The 18,561-nt window shown below is 35.5% G+C and overlaps 1 protein-coding gene, 1 long non-coding RNA gene and 1 pseudogene across 3 annotated transcripts in view; all 3 read right to left on the reverse strand.

Moving 5' to 3' along the window:
- The window catches only part of LOC129872839 (uncharacterized), a 50,363-nt gene that overhangs the window by 7,473 nt on the left and 24,329 nt on the right, over positions 1–18,561 (reverse strand). For both annotated transcript variants that reach the window (XM_055947754.1, XM_055947755.1), the window contains exons 5-6: positions 16,070–16,167; positions 432–495 (exon numbers count right to left, since the gene is read on the reverse strand). In XM_055947754.1, the coding sequence (XP_055803729.1) occupies positions 432–495; positions 16,070–16,167 (162 nt within the window). The remainder of the gene's footprint in view (positions 1–431; positions 496–16,069; positions 16,168–18,561) is intronic.
- Positions 8,197–12,340, reverse strand: LOC129872849 (uncharacterized). Its single transcript, XR_008762603.1, has 8 exons — positions 12,288–12,340; positions 11,384–11,666; positions 11,205–11,259; positions 10,951–11,124; positions 10,590–10,807; positions 10,195–10,455; positions 9,696–9,755; positions 8,197–9,433 (listed from the first exon to the last, which is right to left on the reverse strand). It is a non-coding gene; the product is annotated as an uncharacterized LOC129872849 (long non-coding RNA).
- LOC129872838 (nuclear pore complex protein NUP98A-like) lies at positions 13,267–14,959 on the reverse strand (annotated as a pseudogene).

Consider the following 18,561-nt stretch of genomic DNA (forward strand, 5'->3'; position numbering starts at 1 on the left):
ATGTGTCCTAGTCTCTCGGACCCTCTTCTCCATTTACTGGAATTGAAAGACTTAAAACACCCTTGCCAAACCAGCTTTTCATGATCTCATTTAATCACAGTTTGGGCTTTAAGGGTATACAGCCCAATTATCTTCGGAAATAATATTTGGTTACTTTACTTATGTAAGTATTGTATCCTTCTAGCATCTTATTACGTCATTAAGTCTGTAGTTACTGAAATTGGAAGCCTAGGAACTTATAGGGCATTACAAAGACATCTCCACAAGACTTAAAATCAATGTTACCTATTATCAAAACAATCGTACCAATTCTTACTCAGAATCAGGATAGGTTGTTGTCCTCATTTTTCTGATACGACCTGATGATAATTCAATAAGTTACAGATTCCAAGTTGAAATGACACTTCAATGAATTATTAGACAATCATTACCTTATCACGCAATTCTTCCAAACGAATTTGCTCATCTGCAGCATGGTGTAGAACATGACAATGACTGTAATGTTCAACAAAGATAAATGCTAGAATTAAAAAAACATCACAAACCTTGACTATGTAAAAAGGAACACACATTTATTTTGACATAAACCTAGGTTTCTACACAAGATTATACTCCACCAGACGGTCACAAAGTGATGAAGCAAAAGATAAAGCACCCTACATCACTCTTCTTTTCTTCAGTGATAACACAAAATTGCAATACAAGAGAGTAAGACATTATTTGTTAAAGTATTAGTTATGACGTTATAATAATGTAAAAGCTGTTATGTTGTAAAAAATGATGTGCGGAATATTAGGCGGTGAATAATAAATGAGTAATGCTATGCAGGGACTATCTACATTAAAGGGTATTTTTGCCTATAGATACTCAAATCCATGCATTGTTGACAAAAGTGTTTTTATTCCATAACTTATCCCGCATAAAATAATACTTGCATAAGTCATGAGGATATTAATAATGAACAATTAAATACAGCCAACAAATAGTGCATTAGTTATGTCGAGCTTATTTTTTCTTATGCCGATAACTGAGTGCCACATAGTTATGTCGGATAACCTCAAATGCCTGAATAATCAGCTCAGAAGGGAATAAAATTGGCAAAAATCATCATCGCCTCTTTAAAGCATATGCCCACGTCATCAGAAGTAGCAAACAAAGGAACATAAGAATTCATTGAAGAGCCTCACCGATCACTGCCTTTTTTGCAAGCAACACACAAATTTGCAGGTGCAATTAGTCTAAACGATTAAAACAGCATGAAAGCATGACTTTCCATCGTTAGTCACTTAACTATGATGTTCTCAGCAGCCCACCTTTACTGATCCTCAAAGCATTAACAAAATCAGAATAGAAGGCCCAGATTGACCTACAAGTTTGAAACTCCTAAGAATATGACCCATCCCTCTACCCTGATCCCACTCAAAAATCAACATACAGCTGGATGTCACCATGTCCGAAAGATAGCAAGGCTCCAAGAAGATTGATGTAGCAAATATCTAGATTTATGAAAATTGAGGTAAATGTGGAAAAAAAGGTTGCAAAATTCCATTTAAAGGTAAGCAGAAACGATTGGGTAAGCAAAAACCAGGAGTCAAAGTTCAAACATGAAGAGTTGTCAGTCTTAGAAGCAGCAAACATGTTGTAATGAGAAATACAGCACTTCAATCAGTAAAACAAATATGTACGACATGTCCTTGTTAGCATTGGTCTGTTTGGTTTTGCAACAAAAAGAAGCTAGAAACGTGGTTTTGCATTGTTCTCCCATAATCAATGGGAGAGAGTAATTTGTTCTCCGGGAATAGCTGTGACGCAAGGGCCTTATAACTGTTAGGGGGTCCTTTTTAATACTTTGAAATCCTATATGAGTAATAAATAGTGATGTTTAGCCAGTTTTAACCTATTTATTTCACCCACATTAAAGTTTCAAAAAAATGATTTTATCTCACTTAACTTGATTGAATCCATTATCGATTCAATAAATCTAAGTAAATTAAAGTAAATTGTAGTTTTGTTTTCCACTTATTCTATATTTATTCTCCCGTCGGATTTATCGTTTTTCTAATTTCTTCTCTCGCCGAGTGTGAAAGATTACCTTTTGATGTACCAAAAGCAGAAGAAGAATTAGTAGCAGGGTATCAAACCGAATATTCAGGTATCAAATTTGGTTTATTTTACATTGCTTCATATCTGAAACCAGATTAGATCAGAGTACAGCTTTAGAGGGAAGAATAAAACGATCAGGTTAGAGGGAAATTGGGAAATCCCTTGGCGCATCTCAGTGGAGGTGAACTGTATTAACAACATAAGATCTATAATATCAGCAAGAGTACAACATTCCTTTAGGGAAGGAAATACTCTAGCTGATTTTTTTGGCTAATCTTGTTTCCTGTTTTGCAGGTGATTTTCAATTTAATCATTATCAAGATATTCCTAACACAGGCAGAAGGATCCTTCAACTAGATAAAGTGGGAACTCCTAACATAAGAAAATTTTCTGAAGTAATATCAAAATCTAACAGCTAGCAGATTCACATATTTGTGCAGGTCTATTTAATGCTCTACACTGAAGTTAAAACAGTTTTACCTCCTAGATTGCTACTCAAGACTGAAGACATTTCATAAGATTTGTGTATCCGCACCTGTGAGATTTTCTGGGTGTTCCTTCGATAACAAACCAATTCATGGGTACATCTAGCCTCTTTCCTGTCATAACCCAGCTCTGGAATCTCAGTATCACCTGCATCAAGATGGACAGAGTTAATTCATCTCTAAAATAGCAATGAATTTCATTTATCTGTAGATTTGATGGTGGTATTAACCCCATTTGAGGTTCAGCCCATTGATCTATGGAAAAATGGAAAGATTATGCTTTAGAGAGAGAGAGAGAGAGTTTCTGCGATTTATACTCAACTGATGAAATGGAAGCTCTAATCTCCGAGATTGATAATAAAGAAGTTTAGATCGAGATTGGAGAAGCTTAGTCAAAGCTAAACGGGCAGATTCAGAAGATGAGGACTCGAGAAGACCCTCTCTGCTCATTTTTCTTTCCTCTTTGAGCTCAGCTGATGCAATTGGAGATATGAACTCCGAAATTGATAGCTTAGATCGAGATTGGAGAAACTTAGATTGTAGCTGATGATATCGAAGCTGAATGGGAAGACTTAGAAGATGAGGATTTGAGAAGACCCCTTGTCTGCTCACTTTCCTTTCATTTCCTCTTGTAGTTTTGTTTGTTACTTTTTCTTGATTTCATTTGGGCTGGGGCACTTTTGGACCTGACCATGTACAGACTCTTTTATTTATCTTATAGATGGGCCTTGACCCTGCTACTCTTTTACTTAAAAAATAAAAACAAAAAAAACGATCAGGTTAAAACGGGACTGTGAAGTAATAACTGAGGCAGCGGAAATAAAGAGAATGTCATGAAAGTCTAGAAGTCAAAATTAGTCATTTAATAACAGACGCAGTAAAGTAAAACAATAGATGGTTAAATTTGATACTCACTGTTGGTCATTGATACTTGGCTGACAAACTCATTGTCCAATCTTTGAGCAACTAGCACCTTCTTAAAAAAACAGGTGTCAGGAGGATTAGTTACATGGATTACAATCCAACATACTATCAACTTCAAAAAGAGTAAGACATACTGCACTAAGTACCAGTTGATGGGTGAGAAGCGTTGGTTGTTGGAAGTGTTGCTCCAACTTTAGGAATCATTTATGGAAGCAGAGGACCAAAGAACAGAGGCTGCAAGAGTAGCAACAACTTAGATGTACAACATCAAAATAGAAGTGCTTCACCGATTTTATAGACCACAAGGTGCCTTTTATATTATTTATGACAGAAAGCAAATGGGAGAGATATATAAAAGAGATCTAATTGCATATACGTTCACAAACACTTACAGTATTTTGACTCGCAGCAAGTGGAGTGCTTGAAACATTACAAAGTCCTGGTGGAGTAGGCTGAGACTGCTTTAGGCAATTCAAGCATGAAGTGGATTGTGGAGCGCCTCCTGTAGTTAAAACAGGAATGGGAGAAAAAGAGTTCTTTTGATCAAAAACATGGGCGGATGGTTTTGGCTAACAAAGGATATGTGGAAGGTGAGACTGAACATGGAGATAGAGAGGCAGATGATGATAAAGACCATGGATTCCTTAATGGAGGAAAGGTGGAGGTAGTGGAAGAATTGGAAGCTGGTTTTAAAGGTGCAAACGGACCTGAATGGATCCACAGAGAAAAAGAAACATCTGAGGCATTGGATTACACTCTACTTCCAGTGCCACAGGAGTTTAACAATGATGTATTGGGGAGAAATATATGGGAAATGGACTGCTGTGACTTCGGAAATGGGGTAGATGCAGTTGCTGTAGAATTTTCATTTGATAGTGTCATGCCCTGTTCTTTCCACTGCAAATGTACTCGGAAAATGGAAATAAAAAGGTTGATCAACAGTTGATTGGTTAAATACTGGTGATTTGAAAGGCCTCGTGTTGTCGATGACACCAAATCCCTGTGTGCCGGAAACACTAAATGAAGAACCACAATTCTGACCTGCAAATTCACCCATGAAGTATAAAAAGTGTTAATGAAATACAAGGTAGATTTCTTTGTTATCTACAGATAAGAAAACATGTTAAGGATACCTTTATGGTAGTCCTCAAACCTCAACTCCTCCTGGCTTTTATCTTGATAAGTCTGCATTCCATAAATGGATTGAATTTCTCCACCACCGGGTCTATTTACATTAGCGAGTCCAATTGCAAGCAAAACGAGAAAAAAGACATAAATTAGCCATTGGATATTTAGCTATACCACAAAATGCCAATATAAGGAAGACAGTATCAGAATAACTTTTATTGGGTGTTTGCAACTCATCAAGGGCATAACTCTAATGTGTATGATATAATTTGTAAGATTTGAAATATCAATCATTTTAGCTTCTACTTCTTCCATTTCTTCTAAATGTGTTTGGTATTGTATAACAACCCAATGGAGTTAGATCTGAGTAAGGTATATGTCACACCTCTGGAGATATCACCACCATAGCACATTAGAAGAAGACATGAAATGTTTCATTGGTAGCAACCTGTAATATGAGTCCAACGTACCAAAAAACAGAGAATGGAACTTTGTATTTCAAATCTTTGCTCACCGTAGCTAAAGAAAGAAGGGAATACAGGTAGTCCTAGATAAAAGTTATCAGAGCGAATGCAAAGAAAATCATATTGATGCAACAGGGATTGTCCCCATACAACTTTTGCTCATTCTAGTAGGCCACATCATTGCTAATCTGGATCTCCATATTAATGAAAAGAGAACCTACCTCGAAGATGTTGCACATCAGTTGTTTGGGTGGTAGAATATTAGATAGACCAACTTCTAAGAATGTAACTCCTGTAATGCAAAAAAATAGATAAGAACAATCCCGGGGGCATTCTTATAATAATACGAATATATAGAAGAATATGCGCAGACCTTACCACTACACCTCGTGGAGGCAGAGAGGTTATTTTCGAAAGACCCTCGGCTCAAGTGCATCAAATCAGGTACAAAAAAGGAGACAATAATGGAGAAATCATTGGTTGATTCAGTGAGAGGCAACCACCATTGGAACAAAACCCTCAGATCCCTGTAGCCTCATTCTTTCGCTTATGCGCTTTTGCTTTATTCATTTCCCAGAACTTTTGTTAATATAGTACCCTGAAGATGTTAGAATACTCCGTCCGTTAAAATTGACAAAAGGGTTATAGGGTTTCTTACAGTAATGGAGTCCAGTAAATTGAGGCTCAGATCTGTGCTTAAGCTCAGGCAAAAAGCAAGTCTAACCACGCCATGGCTGCAAAAACCACCAGAAAATCTGGTGGCATGCCCCGCCAAGATACGGGTTGGATAACGTCAAATGCCCGACTAATCAGCTCAGAAGGGAATAAAAATTGACATAAATCATCATCACCTCTTTCAAGCCGTCTGATTATAATCACCCTCATCGCTTCCACCAGATCCACGGGCAACATTCAATGCTCTGGCGGAAGCATTAAAATAAAGAAAAAAAAGGTGGAAGGGTATAGAAACCCTTTGACGATATAGAACAACAAACCAAGCAAGCTGTTAATAATATACTCCCTGCAATAAAATTGATAGAAGGATAGTTGGGATTCTTACAGTAATGCAGAAATCATTGGCTGAATACAGAGAGAAGCAATCACCCATTCAATGAAAAATCATCAACTATCTGTAGCCTTATTCTTTCCCTTTTGAGATTTTTCTTTATTCATTTTCCCAACCGGTTAGTTTCCCTAAACTGACAGAGAAAGTTAGGCTCAGATCTGTGTGAAGCTCAGGCAAAAAGAGAGTCCAACAACGCCATGGCTGCAAAAATCACCAGAAAATCTGGTGGCATGACCCGCCAAGATACAGGTCGGATAACCTCAAATGCCCAAATAATCAGCTCAGAAGGGAATAAAATTGGCAAAAATCATCATCGCCTCTTTAAACCATATGCTCACGTCATCAGAAGGGAATAAAGCATATGCCCTCATCATCAGAAGCAGCAAACAAGGGAACATAAGAATTCATTGAAGAGCCTCACCGGTCGCTGCCTTTTTTGCAAGCAACACAAAAATTCGCAGGTGCAATTAGTCTAAACGATTGAAACTGTGTGAAAGCACGACTTGCCATCGTTAGTCACTTAGCTATGATGTTCTCAGCAGCCCACCTCTACTGATCCTCAAAACATTAACAAAATCAGAAAAGAAAAACCATATAATTCTCCATTCTCTTACATGGTATTATCTTCCAATTTTAAGAAACAAACAAAGTCAAAAAGTCTACACCATGTAAATGAAAATGGCCAGTGAGGGCGTTTACGAAAGTCTGTCAAATTGAGTGTGTTCATTTAGTGACAAATCAAGAACAACTCCACATCTTTCCATTCAATACGTAGTAAAATCACAGAGAGTATTGAAACTTTGAAAGGGTATTTTTTCTTAAAGAGTTCCAAGAAAATGTGACAATATAATATCAAGTTATCGAACTTTCCTTCTTTCTTTTTTTTATGGATGGAAGAATAGCAATAGATTTAGGGTTGTACCTCGATGGCTGTTGAAAACCAACCCCTAAACAACCCTTGTGGAATCATACAAGATGACCCCTGAGAGAGTGAGCCTAAAAAAATAAAAACAAATTCTCGAACATCCTTCACACACACTGCAAGAATAACAACATAATTTTCTTTAAAGAATTTCTTGAATTTCCTTAATATGTGCAATGCCAATATATTCTTGAAAACTACAATTTCCTTAAAATATGCATGCAAGAATTCCAAGATAATCTGATTTAGGGTTCCAAGATAATCTGATTTAGGGTTCCAAGATAATGAGTTCTCGAATTTTCCCTCTTTCTTTTTTAAAATGGATGGAAGAATAGCAAGATAATGGGAAGAGCAGTAGCATTACCTGAGCAGATGGTGTCTCTTTGATCGGACATCGTCACCGGAACAATCCAGTGGCATACTCTTGAGATGCCGGTAGCGTATATGATGGTGGTGATTTCTAAAATGCACAGGTGTTGTCGCTTTTATAGTTTTCGAACACGCGGAAAAAAATTACTTAATAACGCGGAGTGCTCTAAAATGCGCCGTTAGCGTATATGATAAGCGGACTCGTTTATAGTTTTCTAGTTAATACACGCGGGAAAAAGAAAAATTAATTCATACAAAACATATTTTTTGTTGTAAATTTTTATTCTAGTACTTATTTATTAAAAATAAAAAGAGTTTCTTGCATTGATAATGTGAAATTCCTTATCATCATGAACTTGTACAATTTTCATAGTTTGATTCAGAATATGAAATTTATGATTTTAAATTTCATTCCTAAGTTTATAAATTAATATTTTATACATATTAAATAGATTTCTTAAATAAATATAGATTTAATCCAAAAAATATGGATCCAACTATTTCAGAGACTTTATTTATTTGTAAAAGTATAAGATTATTGAAACTGCAATGAAAAAATCAATTTTCAAGATGAAACTCAATCTTAAGTTTTAGTTCTTCAGAATTTCAACTTAAAATTATACATTATACAAAACGTCAAGTAAGATATAAGAAGCATAATAGCCACAATATGTAATTCCCGAGAAAAAACTTCTAATTGGATCACGAACAAAAATTTCTCTACCCTAGTCAAGATTATCAAGTGAACAAACACGTGCAATTTCTATTCATTAATTTGCCTTTGGTCAAAAAACAATAATTTATAACACTATACTCACACAAGTTGCAATAAATTCATCTTGCAATGGAAAAATACAAATGAAGAGCTACCAAAGCTAATCAAGAACCCGACTTTCATAATGCAGATGCAACTGAAGAGTTGTTGCCTATCAATGCATTAAGGGAAAACCATTCCAATATACCTCATCCTTGCAAATTCCTGGAACATGTATAAAAACTCAATTTTATTTTAGAAAAAAAATATGCAAAATCTCTTGAGTGAAAAAACTATAGCAAAATGGTGTTCAAATCCTTAACAACTGCCTCTAATAGGGCCCGTTCCATCTCTCTGCCTATCATATCGACAGCATAGACAATTCGATGATGGGAGTGGCCCCCTTCTCGAGCTAGATGCAGATTGCCATCCTCCACATGATCGAACGAACGAAACACCCAGTTCTCTAATTTTCTCAGGTCCTTCTGTACACACAACCTGAAGAACGGAGATGCACTTTAAAAGAACGAAGATTTTAGAAGAGTAAACTAAAAACGCTATTTTGGAGTAATAAATCAGTCATCTTGTAAGTTTCATTTAGGACATTGGTTGCATACAACTATATGGACCAAGTTTTTCCCAAGTGAGAAGAAGATATCAGTTGTGATGTCCCACCAATCAAGCACAACATAAAACTTCCTTAAAGTCAATATATACTTAACGAGATAAACAAAGATAGCATAGATCAAACCAATTGGTGACCCTTAAAAAAGTGGTGCTGATTTAGGGAGTGCTAATCATACCTTTATGTATTCTCATTTAAAAAAAAACATAGCACTATGGTACAAACTAAATGAAATCTCACTATCAAACTGAAAGAGAAAACAGGTTTATTTCCAGTTTTATTCTTATTTATTCCTTCTTGCATGTCACTTTCACGCTCTTCTCCAAATGTTCAAATACATAAGTAAACGATCTGAGCCGTGAAGAATAGGGGTTCCACTTCTCTTCAACTTTCTTCAGTTTCAACTTTTAAGCACTTACATCAGAAGTTAGGAATAGGCATAGAGCCTTTCTTGTAGTATTGTTTTCTGGCACTTCAGCTTCAAATTGAAAACAAGCCTAACTGCCCCCATTGCTCTTACACTTCTCCAATTTTCGGGAGTTCTACATCCTGCAGCAAAAGTCGTCTAAACAGAAAGTTCCTGTGGCTTCAACCTGAAAGATGGATCGAGAATTTCCTATTCATCCAACCAAGTAGTCTGGGGAAAAAATTGGAAAAGAAATAGTTCCCAAAGAGAAAAAGCTGAAAAACTGGCAACTACTTTACGGAACTTACGAGACTATAATATTCTGTGGACGTACTCTAATAACAATTGAATGGAAGCAAGTTAAAGATTAAAGAACACATGCACTTGCAATGTTCACCGGGCTGTCTTACAAATCAATATAGTTCATACAAATAGAATTTGGAACTTACATTCCTCTCATGCATCGCCAATTCGCCACCAGCATCACACCTTTTTGCAGAAAACTCTCCCTACATAAATTTACTTATCATAAAATTTTGAGTTATGGTTTCAAGCTAAATACATTTCAAGAAATAAGCTACTAAAAGGAGGAATCTGTAAACTACAACATTGAAAAGAAGAATTAAAAAGGGGGAGTGGGATTAATCAAAAAAAATCATTTTATGCTCCTCAATTCTCACTAACTCTCCAGCTCCGCCTATTTTAACGTCCTTAGAGGGAAGGGACGAATCGATCAAAAGAAGAAATAGAAAGAATTATAAGTATTACTCCGGTTTATCTATTCTCTTTTTAAGTACAGTATCCTCATTGCACATGTTAAGTACAGTACTGCAAGCTTTGAGGAGCCCCGTCGAATTAGTACACTTGTACTATTATTAGTTTATTATATAACACTAAGTGCATCTAGTATAATCACTCTCAAATTTATTATTAGTTAAATTAGTGTACCTTAAAAAGTAAATCCCTTGCTACTTAATGGAGAAGCTTCGCGTCGGAAACATTGAGAACTTGACCACCAATATATCTTTTTTCCAAGATGAACCTTGCACCGTACCAGATAGCCATCGCATAGCTGGAGTACATAATAGCAAAATGTGACCCAAGACCTAATCCACTTGCCAGCCCTTCATTTGAACCTGAATGGTAATCTTTAATTAGGGACTCGTTATAGCTGGCCACAACTTGCTTCTCCCCTGTAAAAGATGCAGCCTGAGAAGGAAACAAGATACATCTCATCTACTGGTGGTTATTTTCTGAAAAGAAAGTGAAACAAAGATTGTTTTACTCCCAATATAAATTTCATCAGAGCATGGGCATCACAATAATTTAAACTTATGACATACCATTTTAAAGGAGCCAATTGTCTGTTCAACCACCGTTGTTGCTTTGGCATAAGCATCTTATCCACGGGACTCCATCCTAGATAGGATGAGGGACATCACTCCAGCAAAGATGACAAGTAGAGGAATGATGGATAACTTAACAAGTGTGAGAAGCCAGCCTTTAGTAAATGCAATGACAAAGCCCGCAAAGAACGTTGATATCAGCTGTACAAATTTCCCTACCTGCCGCAGTTAAGGAAATAATATCAAGTATAGAAAGAGCAATCATATCCTCACAAAGGATCTTTTATGTACAAAGCAAATTCCTATGTAGTGGTTTCACAAAGAAGGGCTTAGTAGAGTTGCTTTTCAGCATGACTACCTACTCGCCCATTGCGTCTTGTTTAAGAACAGCGTCACCAGACATGCGCCCCACCACCTCTCCCATATTGGTTTCCTTATCACAGAAAGCTAAATCTTGCTGCAAAATAGTTTTCAGATAGACTCCTTATTCGAGAAGGCTGTCTTTCACCAGAGATCATCCAACAAGGGACCTCTGAACAACACTCATATTAATTTAACTTCAATAATAATTCAAAATTGCCTATGCTTAGTAAAGGCGGAATGAGAACTTACAAAGAAATGCAGCTGCCTAACATCCCAAAGCTAAGTAGACAAATTTCAATGAAACCTATATGGAATTACACGGATAATTAGAAGATCTCATTTTCAGGATGGTACTACTCAATCAACAATAGATAAAATAAGGACTTAGAATATTTAAAAAATGTTCAAAGCATAATCCTGGAGACTACCGCAAGCACATCTTTGTTATTTTGATTTTGTCTGAAGGAGTCGGTCCATTCTCCAAAAAGAATCGTCATAATGGGCAGGGACAATCCATTGCCGATAGTTGCAATAGTTTCAATGATCATCCAAACTATATCAGTAAACTAACAAAGGAGGAGCTTGTAAAAAGTAACTGTCTCCATTTGTTTGGTCTTGTCCGCATCCTGTTGTCCTGAATTGTTTTCAGCCAGAATTTGCCATCCTGGATTATGAGGAGGCTTCATTGAGTCTTTCCCTTCAAACCGTTCCCTTCAATCATAATTAAAGAGTAATTTGTTTTGTCACAAAACCAATTTAGACCTGCCGTGGCAGGCTAATACTCAGACTTGAAGAGTAATTTTTTTTTGTCACAAAACCAATTTAGACCTGAAGGAAATCATCAGTACAATGGATTTAGTTGTTTCTAAAAAGGTTCTTAAATTTTAAATTTTACCTAATAGATTATGATTTTTCTAGCTAAGACATTTTCTCAAACACCAGGTGAACGTCAGATATCTTTAAACAAAGAACGTACTTCTCTGTGTTGCTAAAACATGGGAAATTGGTGAAGATAAAAAGTTGTGTCAATATATAGAAACAGATTAGAAGCCACATAAACAATATATCAACTAACTAGAACCAACTATGCAAGACCCACAAAGAAAGCATAAACACGGAACATGCCCAGATTCAGTTATCAAGAATATGCAAGAATGCAAGAATATATTGAAAAAATGTGTTTTTCAAAATATGAGAAAAATTTCTTGTTGTCAAGAATCATGGTTATGGAGAGACCCAACATACAAGATTCCAGAGAAGCACAAGATTCAGTTATCAAGAAAATTACTTACATTGGGAAAACCCAGAAACACAAGACAATATTTTACTTACTTGGAGCGGTATTACTCAAGGAAAATATCGACATTTTTTTGAGACAGAGAAAGCATAGAAGAAGAGCAATATTTTTTTGAGACAGAGGAAGCAAATAAACGGCAATGTATTGGAATGGTGCTATATAAATAGAGTTTAATCTCTGGGCAAAGTTTATTTAGCTTAATACCCTTTTTAAATTATATCATTATTTAAAAAATATACCTTAATTATAGTATAACATTTATAAATATATGTAGCTAAATTGAAGAATCACTATCAGAAATATCAAAAGTGAATAAATTAAAGATTAAATAATTTAACATTAGTCAATATAGAAATATATGTAGAAGAAAAAGGATCGATATTATTCAAGAAAATAAAAGACGTAAATAAAATCAATAGAAAAATAAAAGAAAAAAAACAATGAATGAAGATAAAAAAACAATTAAAAAGAAGTTTAAATACAAGGAAATTTTTTTAAATTTTTTTTACGTGTATTAATTTCAAGATAAAGAAAATAAGATGGTTTTAAAAAATTAATTGTTAAAAAATAAAATAAAATTTACTGATGTGACAAACACGTGTATACAAACGCATCCAACTTACTTGGTTGAAGGCGGTACATCAGCAGAAAAAGTACGCGAAAATACAAAAAAAAAAATCAATCATAGTTCAAAAATACTTATGCATTTTCCCTTTACTATATTTTTTGTTCAAAATATTTTTGTCATTAGAGTTTTAGCTAAAAAAGACCCTTCAACTAATACAATAGCTATAAAAAAAATGTCCTTTTTATTAATAATTTTTAAAATAGGTTAACATTATTTGAGTTTTTTATTCTTTATTTCACTATTTTGTTCATATTAAAAATAATTATTTTCCAACAATAAAACTTATTACATCATTTGAGATATTTATTCAGAACCACACAACATCCTATAAATCTATATTTTATATTAAAAAAAGGGCCCAAAATTTTAAATTTTACAAAACAAAATGAAAAGATTATCTGTATCATATAAAAGAAAGATAATATATATTACAAATACTAATTACTAATTTATTGGACTGAGCGCATCTTTATAAAATTATTTGAAAGTTTAATGGTCCCCACCCTAATGTTCATGGACGAGGAGAAGGTGGAAGACTTACTACTACACATTCCACATAAGCTAGAAAATCCTGAGAATACTACTCGTGTGACAGAATCAACTTGCCTCAAATGAGCTTTTAGAAATGAAAATTTGAACTCACAATTAGAAGTGTGACACCCTAAATTTCCACTTCCACTGGATCATAAAAAACAATTTTTGCATCTTGCTCTACTGTTTTCTTAATAAGCCTCTATACTTATTGACCATTGGTCCATCTCTGTACTCCTTCCCAGTCGATTTGTTGATGCATCTGTCATTAAGAAGAGTTATCTCAGCTGGCTTGTTTAAGCCTTGTCCAACTGGAGGTTTCTTGCTCTCATCCATATAGATTAATTAGATATTAAGAAGAGTGATCACCTCACGACAGTTGAAATTGATAGCAGAATCAAGATCAAGCTTCCGGACATAGAACTTGATGCTTCCATACCCATGTCTTCCTACCACAAAGTCCTTCACGTGGCAACAAAAACCAGCTTCTTCCTTCTCCTTTGATATCAACTCCTCCATAGGAGGAACTATGTAGTAATCAGCACGTTGGAGCTTCGGCATTATGCCATCCACATCCTTATCATCGCCATCATGTTAATCATCGCCAAAATTAACATGATGCATCTCTTCAGGCTCTAACTTGGGCTTAGCACCAGCTTTGTCTCTGTCATGCATCCCTACATTTTAAACAGAAAAGCGAATTGTTACGCAATTAAATAGCAAACTTGGTTAGTTTGGTTCATAATTAATCTTGGAACTTGTAAAATAGCAAGTCAACTTTTATATCCTTGGATATACTCAAATAGATAACAGATGATAATTTTTCTAGTGTCCAAAGCTTGTAAAGAATCACCAATCCGTGAAGTTAATTGGTTTTAGTTTGAACTATAAGATATTTGAGGCTTTGAGCTTAAGGAAATGGGATCTTGATGGATCAGGCATAAAGTGGTACATATTAGATATTAAGTAATCCACTAAAACATTACATGCAAGTATGATAATTGACTTATGCATCTATTAGAATCCAGCTTAACAATCAACGAAAGGAATACTCAATAAAAAAGAAAGCTTACTGTTTATAGATGAATCAACCCCCAGTGGAAAATCTGAGGTAGGACGAACCCAGTCCCTTGGATTTTCCCTTGGTATGATGATGACTTCGGTCCTTAGTACACCAGAAGTGTTTTCTTTATCCATGAAAAAGGGTACCTACATAAAAAAATATTATAGTCCTATTAAATTTTTCAGTGTTTTACTGGAATTAGAGGAAAATATGGACTTTGTCCTGTATTTTTCCACCAAAAGGATACCCCAATTTGCAATCTTTGCATATGATCCGTGTTTATCATATTTGAATTGAACTTTCGGTCCATCAAACAAAGCATGTCCACGAACTACTAAACATGTCTCACATAAAATTATACTTCTCATCTTTGGTTTATCACTTGTAGGTTTGTATTTCTGAGGTGGCAACCTATGCTGACTTAGAGATGAATGTCGAATCAGCAACGCAGATCTTCATCTGACCGGAGCAAGGTTGTTAGAAACCTGCAACTTACAACAGAAGAATCTTTCATAATAGCCTACAACTTTTATATTCACCTTAAACATAACCAAAAAGAGTTTAAAAATCATAGTGAAGCTAGAAAAACATAATCATGCCTGATACTTTGAAGAGTTTGTTTGGAACTTGGACAACTATATTGATATTTATATCTTATTGGAGAAATACTGGAATTAATTGATATAAACCTACTTGATGCAGTAAAAAGCAAACAAATATAAAGCGAAAGGCCAGCAAATAGACGCAATTACACCTACCTTGACAGGAAAGCATCAACAATCAACATAATAAAGGTAATAAACAAATCTGTCATTCAAGGTGCATAACATTTATAGCAATAGTAATGAGACATCCCAGTAACATCATGTAACTGCTAGTGAGTATGATGTTTGGTTTGGGACCAGTGAACACATCCAGCAGCAACATTAATTATAATTAGTTGTTCAGAAATGTGAAACTTACAAGTAAACTAGAAATTCCATACTGGATGGATATTGCCAAATTCGGGTGCTCAACCTAGATTTGGACTGAAGGTTGTGTTTCAGCAGGAGGCATAATTGGTGACGGATTCACTTCCATGATTCTCGGAAAGTAACACCTGAAAACATGTTAGGTATTGCTACTGCATGAGAAAGTACAAATAAAAGGATAATGGAGGCAAGAAAAAGAAGAGACAGAAGAAGAATAAAACGATCAGGTTAGAGGGAAATTGGGAAATCCCTTGGCGCATCTCAGTGGAGGTGAACTGTATTAACAACATAAGATCTATAATATCAGCAAGAGTACAACATTCCTTTAGGGAAGGAAATACTCTAGCTGATTTTTTTGGCTAATCTTGTTTCCTGTTTTGCAGGTGATTTTCAATTTAATCATTATCAAGATATTCCTAACACAGGCAGTAGGATCCTTCAACTAGATAAAGTGGGAACTCCTAACATAAGAAAATTTTCCGATGTAATATCAAAATCTAACAGCTAACAGATTCACATATTTGTGCAGGTCTATTTAATGCTCTACACTGAAGTTAAAACAGTTTTACCACCTAGATTGCTACTCAAGACTGAAGACATTTCATAAGATTTGTGTATCCGCACCTGTGAGATTTTCTGGGTGTTCCTTCGATAACAAACCAAGTCATGGGTACATCTAGCCTCTTTCCTGTCATAACCCAGCTCTGGAATCTCAGTATCACCTGCATCAAGATGGACAGAGTTAATTCATCTCTAAAATAGCAATGAATTTCATTTATCTGTAGATTTGATGGTGGTATTAACCCCATTTGAGGTTCAGCCCATTGATCTATGGAAAAATGGAAAGATTATGCTTTAGAGAGAGAGAGAGAGAGTTTCTGCGATTTATACTCAACTGATGAAATGGAAGCTCTAATCTCCGAGATTGATAATAAAGAAGTTTAGATCGAGATTGGAGAAGCTTAGTCAAAGCTAAACGGGCAGATTCAGAAGATGAGGACTCGAGAAGACCCTCTCTGCTCATTTTTCTTTCCTCTTTGAGCTCAGCTGATGCAATTGGAGATATGAACTCCGAAATTGATAGCTTAGATCGAGATTGGAGAAACTTAGATTGTAGCTGATGATATCGAAGCTGAATGGGAAGACTTAGAAGATGAGGATTTGAGAAGACCCCTTGTCTGCTCACTTTCCTTTCATTTCCTCTTGTAGTTTTGTTTGTTACTTTTTCTTGATTTCATTTGGGCTGGGGCACTTTTGGACCTGACCATGTACAAACTCTTTTCTTTATCTTATAGATGGGCCTTGACCCTGCTACTCTTTTACTTAAAAAATAAAAACAAAAAAAACGATCAGGTTAAAACGGGACTGTGAAGTAATAACTGAGGCAGCGGAAATAAAGAGAATGTCAGGAAAGTCTAGAAGTCAAAATTAGTCATTTAATAACAGACGCAGTAAAGTAAAACAATAGATGGTTAAGTTTGATACTCACTGTTGGTCATTGATACTTGGCTGACAAACTCATTGTCCAATTTTTGAGCAACTAGCACCTTCTTAAAAAAACAGGTGTCAGGAGGATTAGTTACATGGATTACAATCCAACATACTATCAACTTCAAAAAGAGTAAGACATACTGCACAAAGTACCAGTTGATGGGTGAGAAGCGTTGGTTGAGAAAAGTGTTGCTCCAACTTTAGGAATCATTTATGGAAGCAGAGGACCAAAGAACAGAGGCTGCAAGAGTAGCAACAACTTAGATGTACAACATCAAAATAGAAGTGCTTCACCGATTTTATAGACCACAAGGTGCCTTTTATATATTATTTATGACAGAAAGCAAATGGGAGAGATATAAAAGAGATCTAATTGCATATACGTTCACAAACACTTAATAAATCCTTTGGGAGAAACCTTTAACCTTGTGAGAGCACATACTTTACTTTGTGAGAGATATCGCTATAGTAAGAAAATACCTTAATCATTTTGGGAGAGACGTTTTACCTTTTTGTGAGATGAACCGTTATAGTAGACATCATAGTAAATATCTTAAACATGGGGAGAGGGACCTTGTACCTTTGTGAGAGCGATCGTTAACCGACATAAACCATGTGACCTATAACATGGAGTCCATAGTGCACCAAATAGACTAATAATAACCGACCATCCCAGGTCATAGATTTATGAGTCTAGAACAGGGAGTACATAGTGCACCAAATAGACTAATAATAAGGAAATATGACCTTACTCGTTCCAATTAAACTCACATTAACCTTAAGAAACATTTAATCAAACACTTTATGAGCATGACTTCGTAAGGGAAGACCTTTAGTATGAACAAGTCTTAACTCACCTGAAAGCTTTAAATTCAATTCCCTTTCTTCAAGTTTCGAGAGTATTCAACAGCTCACAGGCTACGAATATAGAGCTAAGATCATCAAGACATACTCAACTAACAATAGCAAGTTCTGAAACTACTTCAAAGCTTAATTGAGAACTTCATTCACTTTTATGATTATGTTTCTAATCTAACTCTAGTTTCCATTCTCAAAAACTCAATAACGTTCTTAATACCAATGACTTATGGTTATTTTAATAATCTACATCCCAAAAGATATACTCGACTAATTAGAAATTCTATTAAGGTCTGAAATTCGCCAAAATATTTGATGGCTTCGTCCAACACAGAAAAGAAGTATCTTCCCCCCATTTCTTTGGTATTTTTATTAACCTTGTAACATTCCTCAAAATGCTCACAAGTTTCTTAAAAATGCCTTGGGAATAGGCCGCTCACGTAATACATTATCCTTAATCTTTTTGGCAAATCCGAATTCGAAATATCGATCAGGGGGACAAAACCTGTGGGAAAATGCCCTCGGTGGATTTTTAGGACCCATATATCGAAAGATAGATTTTTCAAAGAAACTGCGCAAAACGACGCGGACTTGCTCCCGTTCAGTGCAATTTTTCCCGAGTCAAAATCTGGTCAAAATCTCATTCGCTCAAAATTGGCCTATTAGGGAACACCTCCACATCACAGACCAGGGCGATGGTTTTCGTCCGAATTCAGTTTTAAGTAAGGGCACTTTAGACTTTTTCCCTAATTGATAGTTAATGAACC

This window comes from Solanum dulcamara, chromosome 11 (genome assembly GCF_947179165.1).
Source record: "Solanum dulcamara chromosome 11, daSolDulc1.2, whole genome shotgun sequence".
Taxonomy (NCBI): Eukaryota; Viridiplantae; Streptophyta; class Magnoliopsida; order Solanales; family Solanaceae; genus Solanum; species Solanum dulcamara.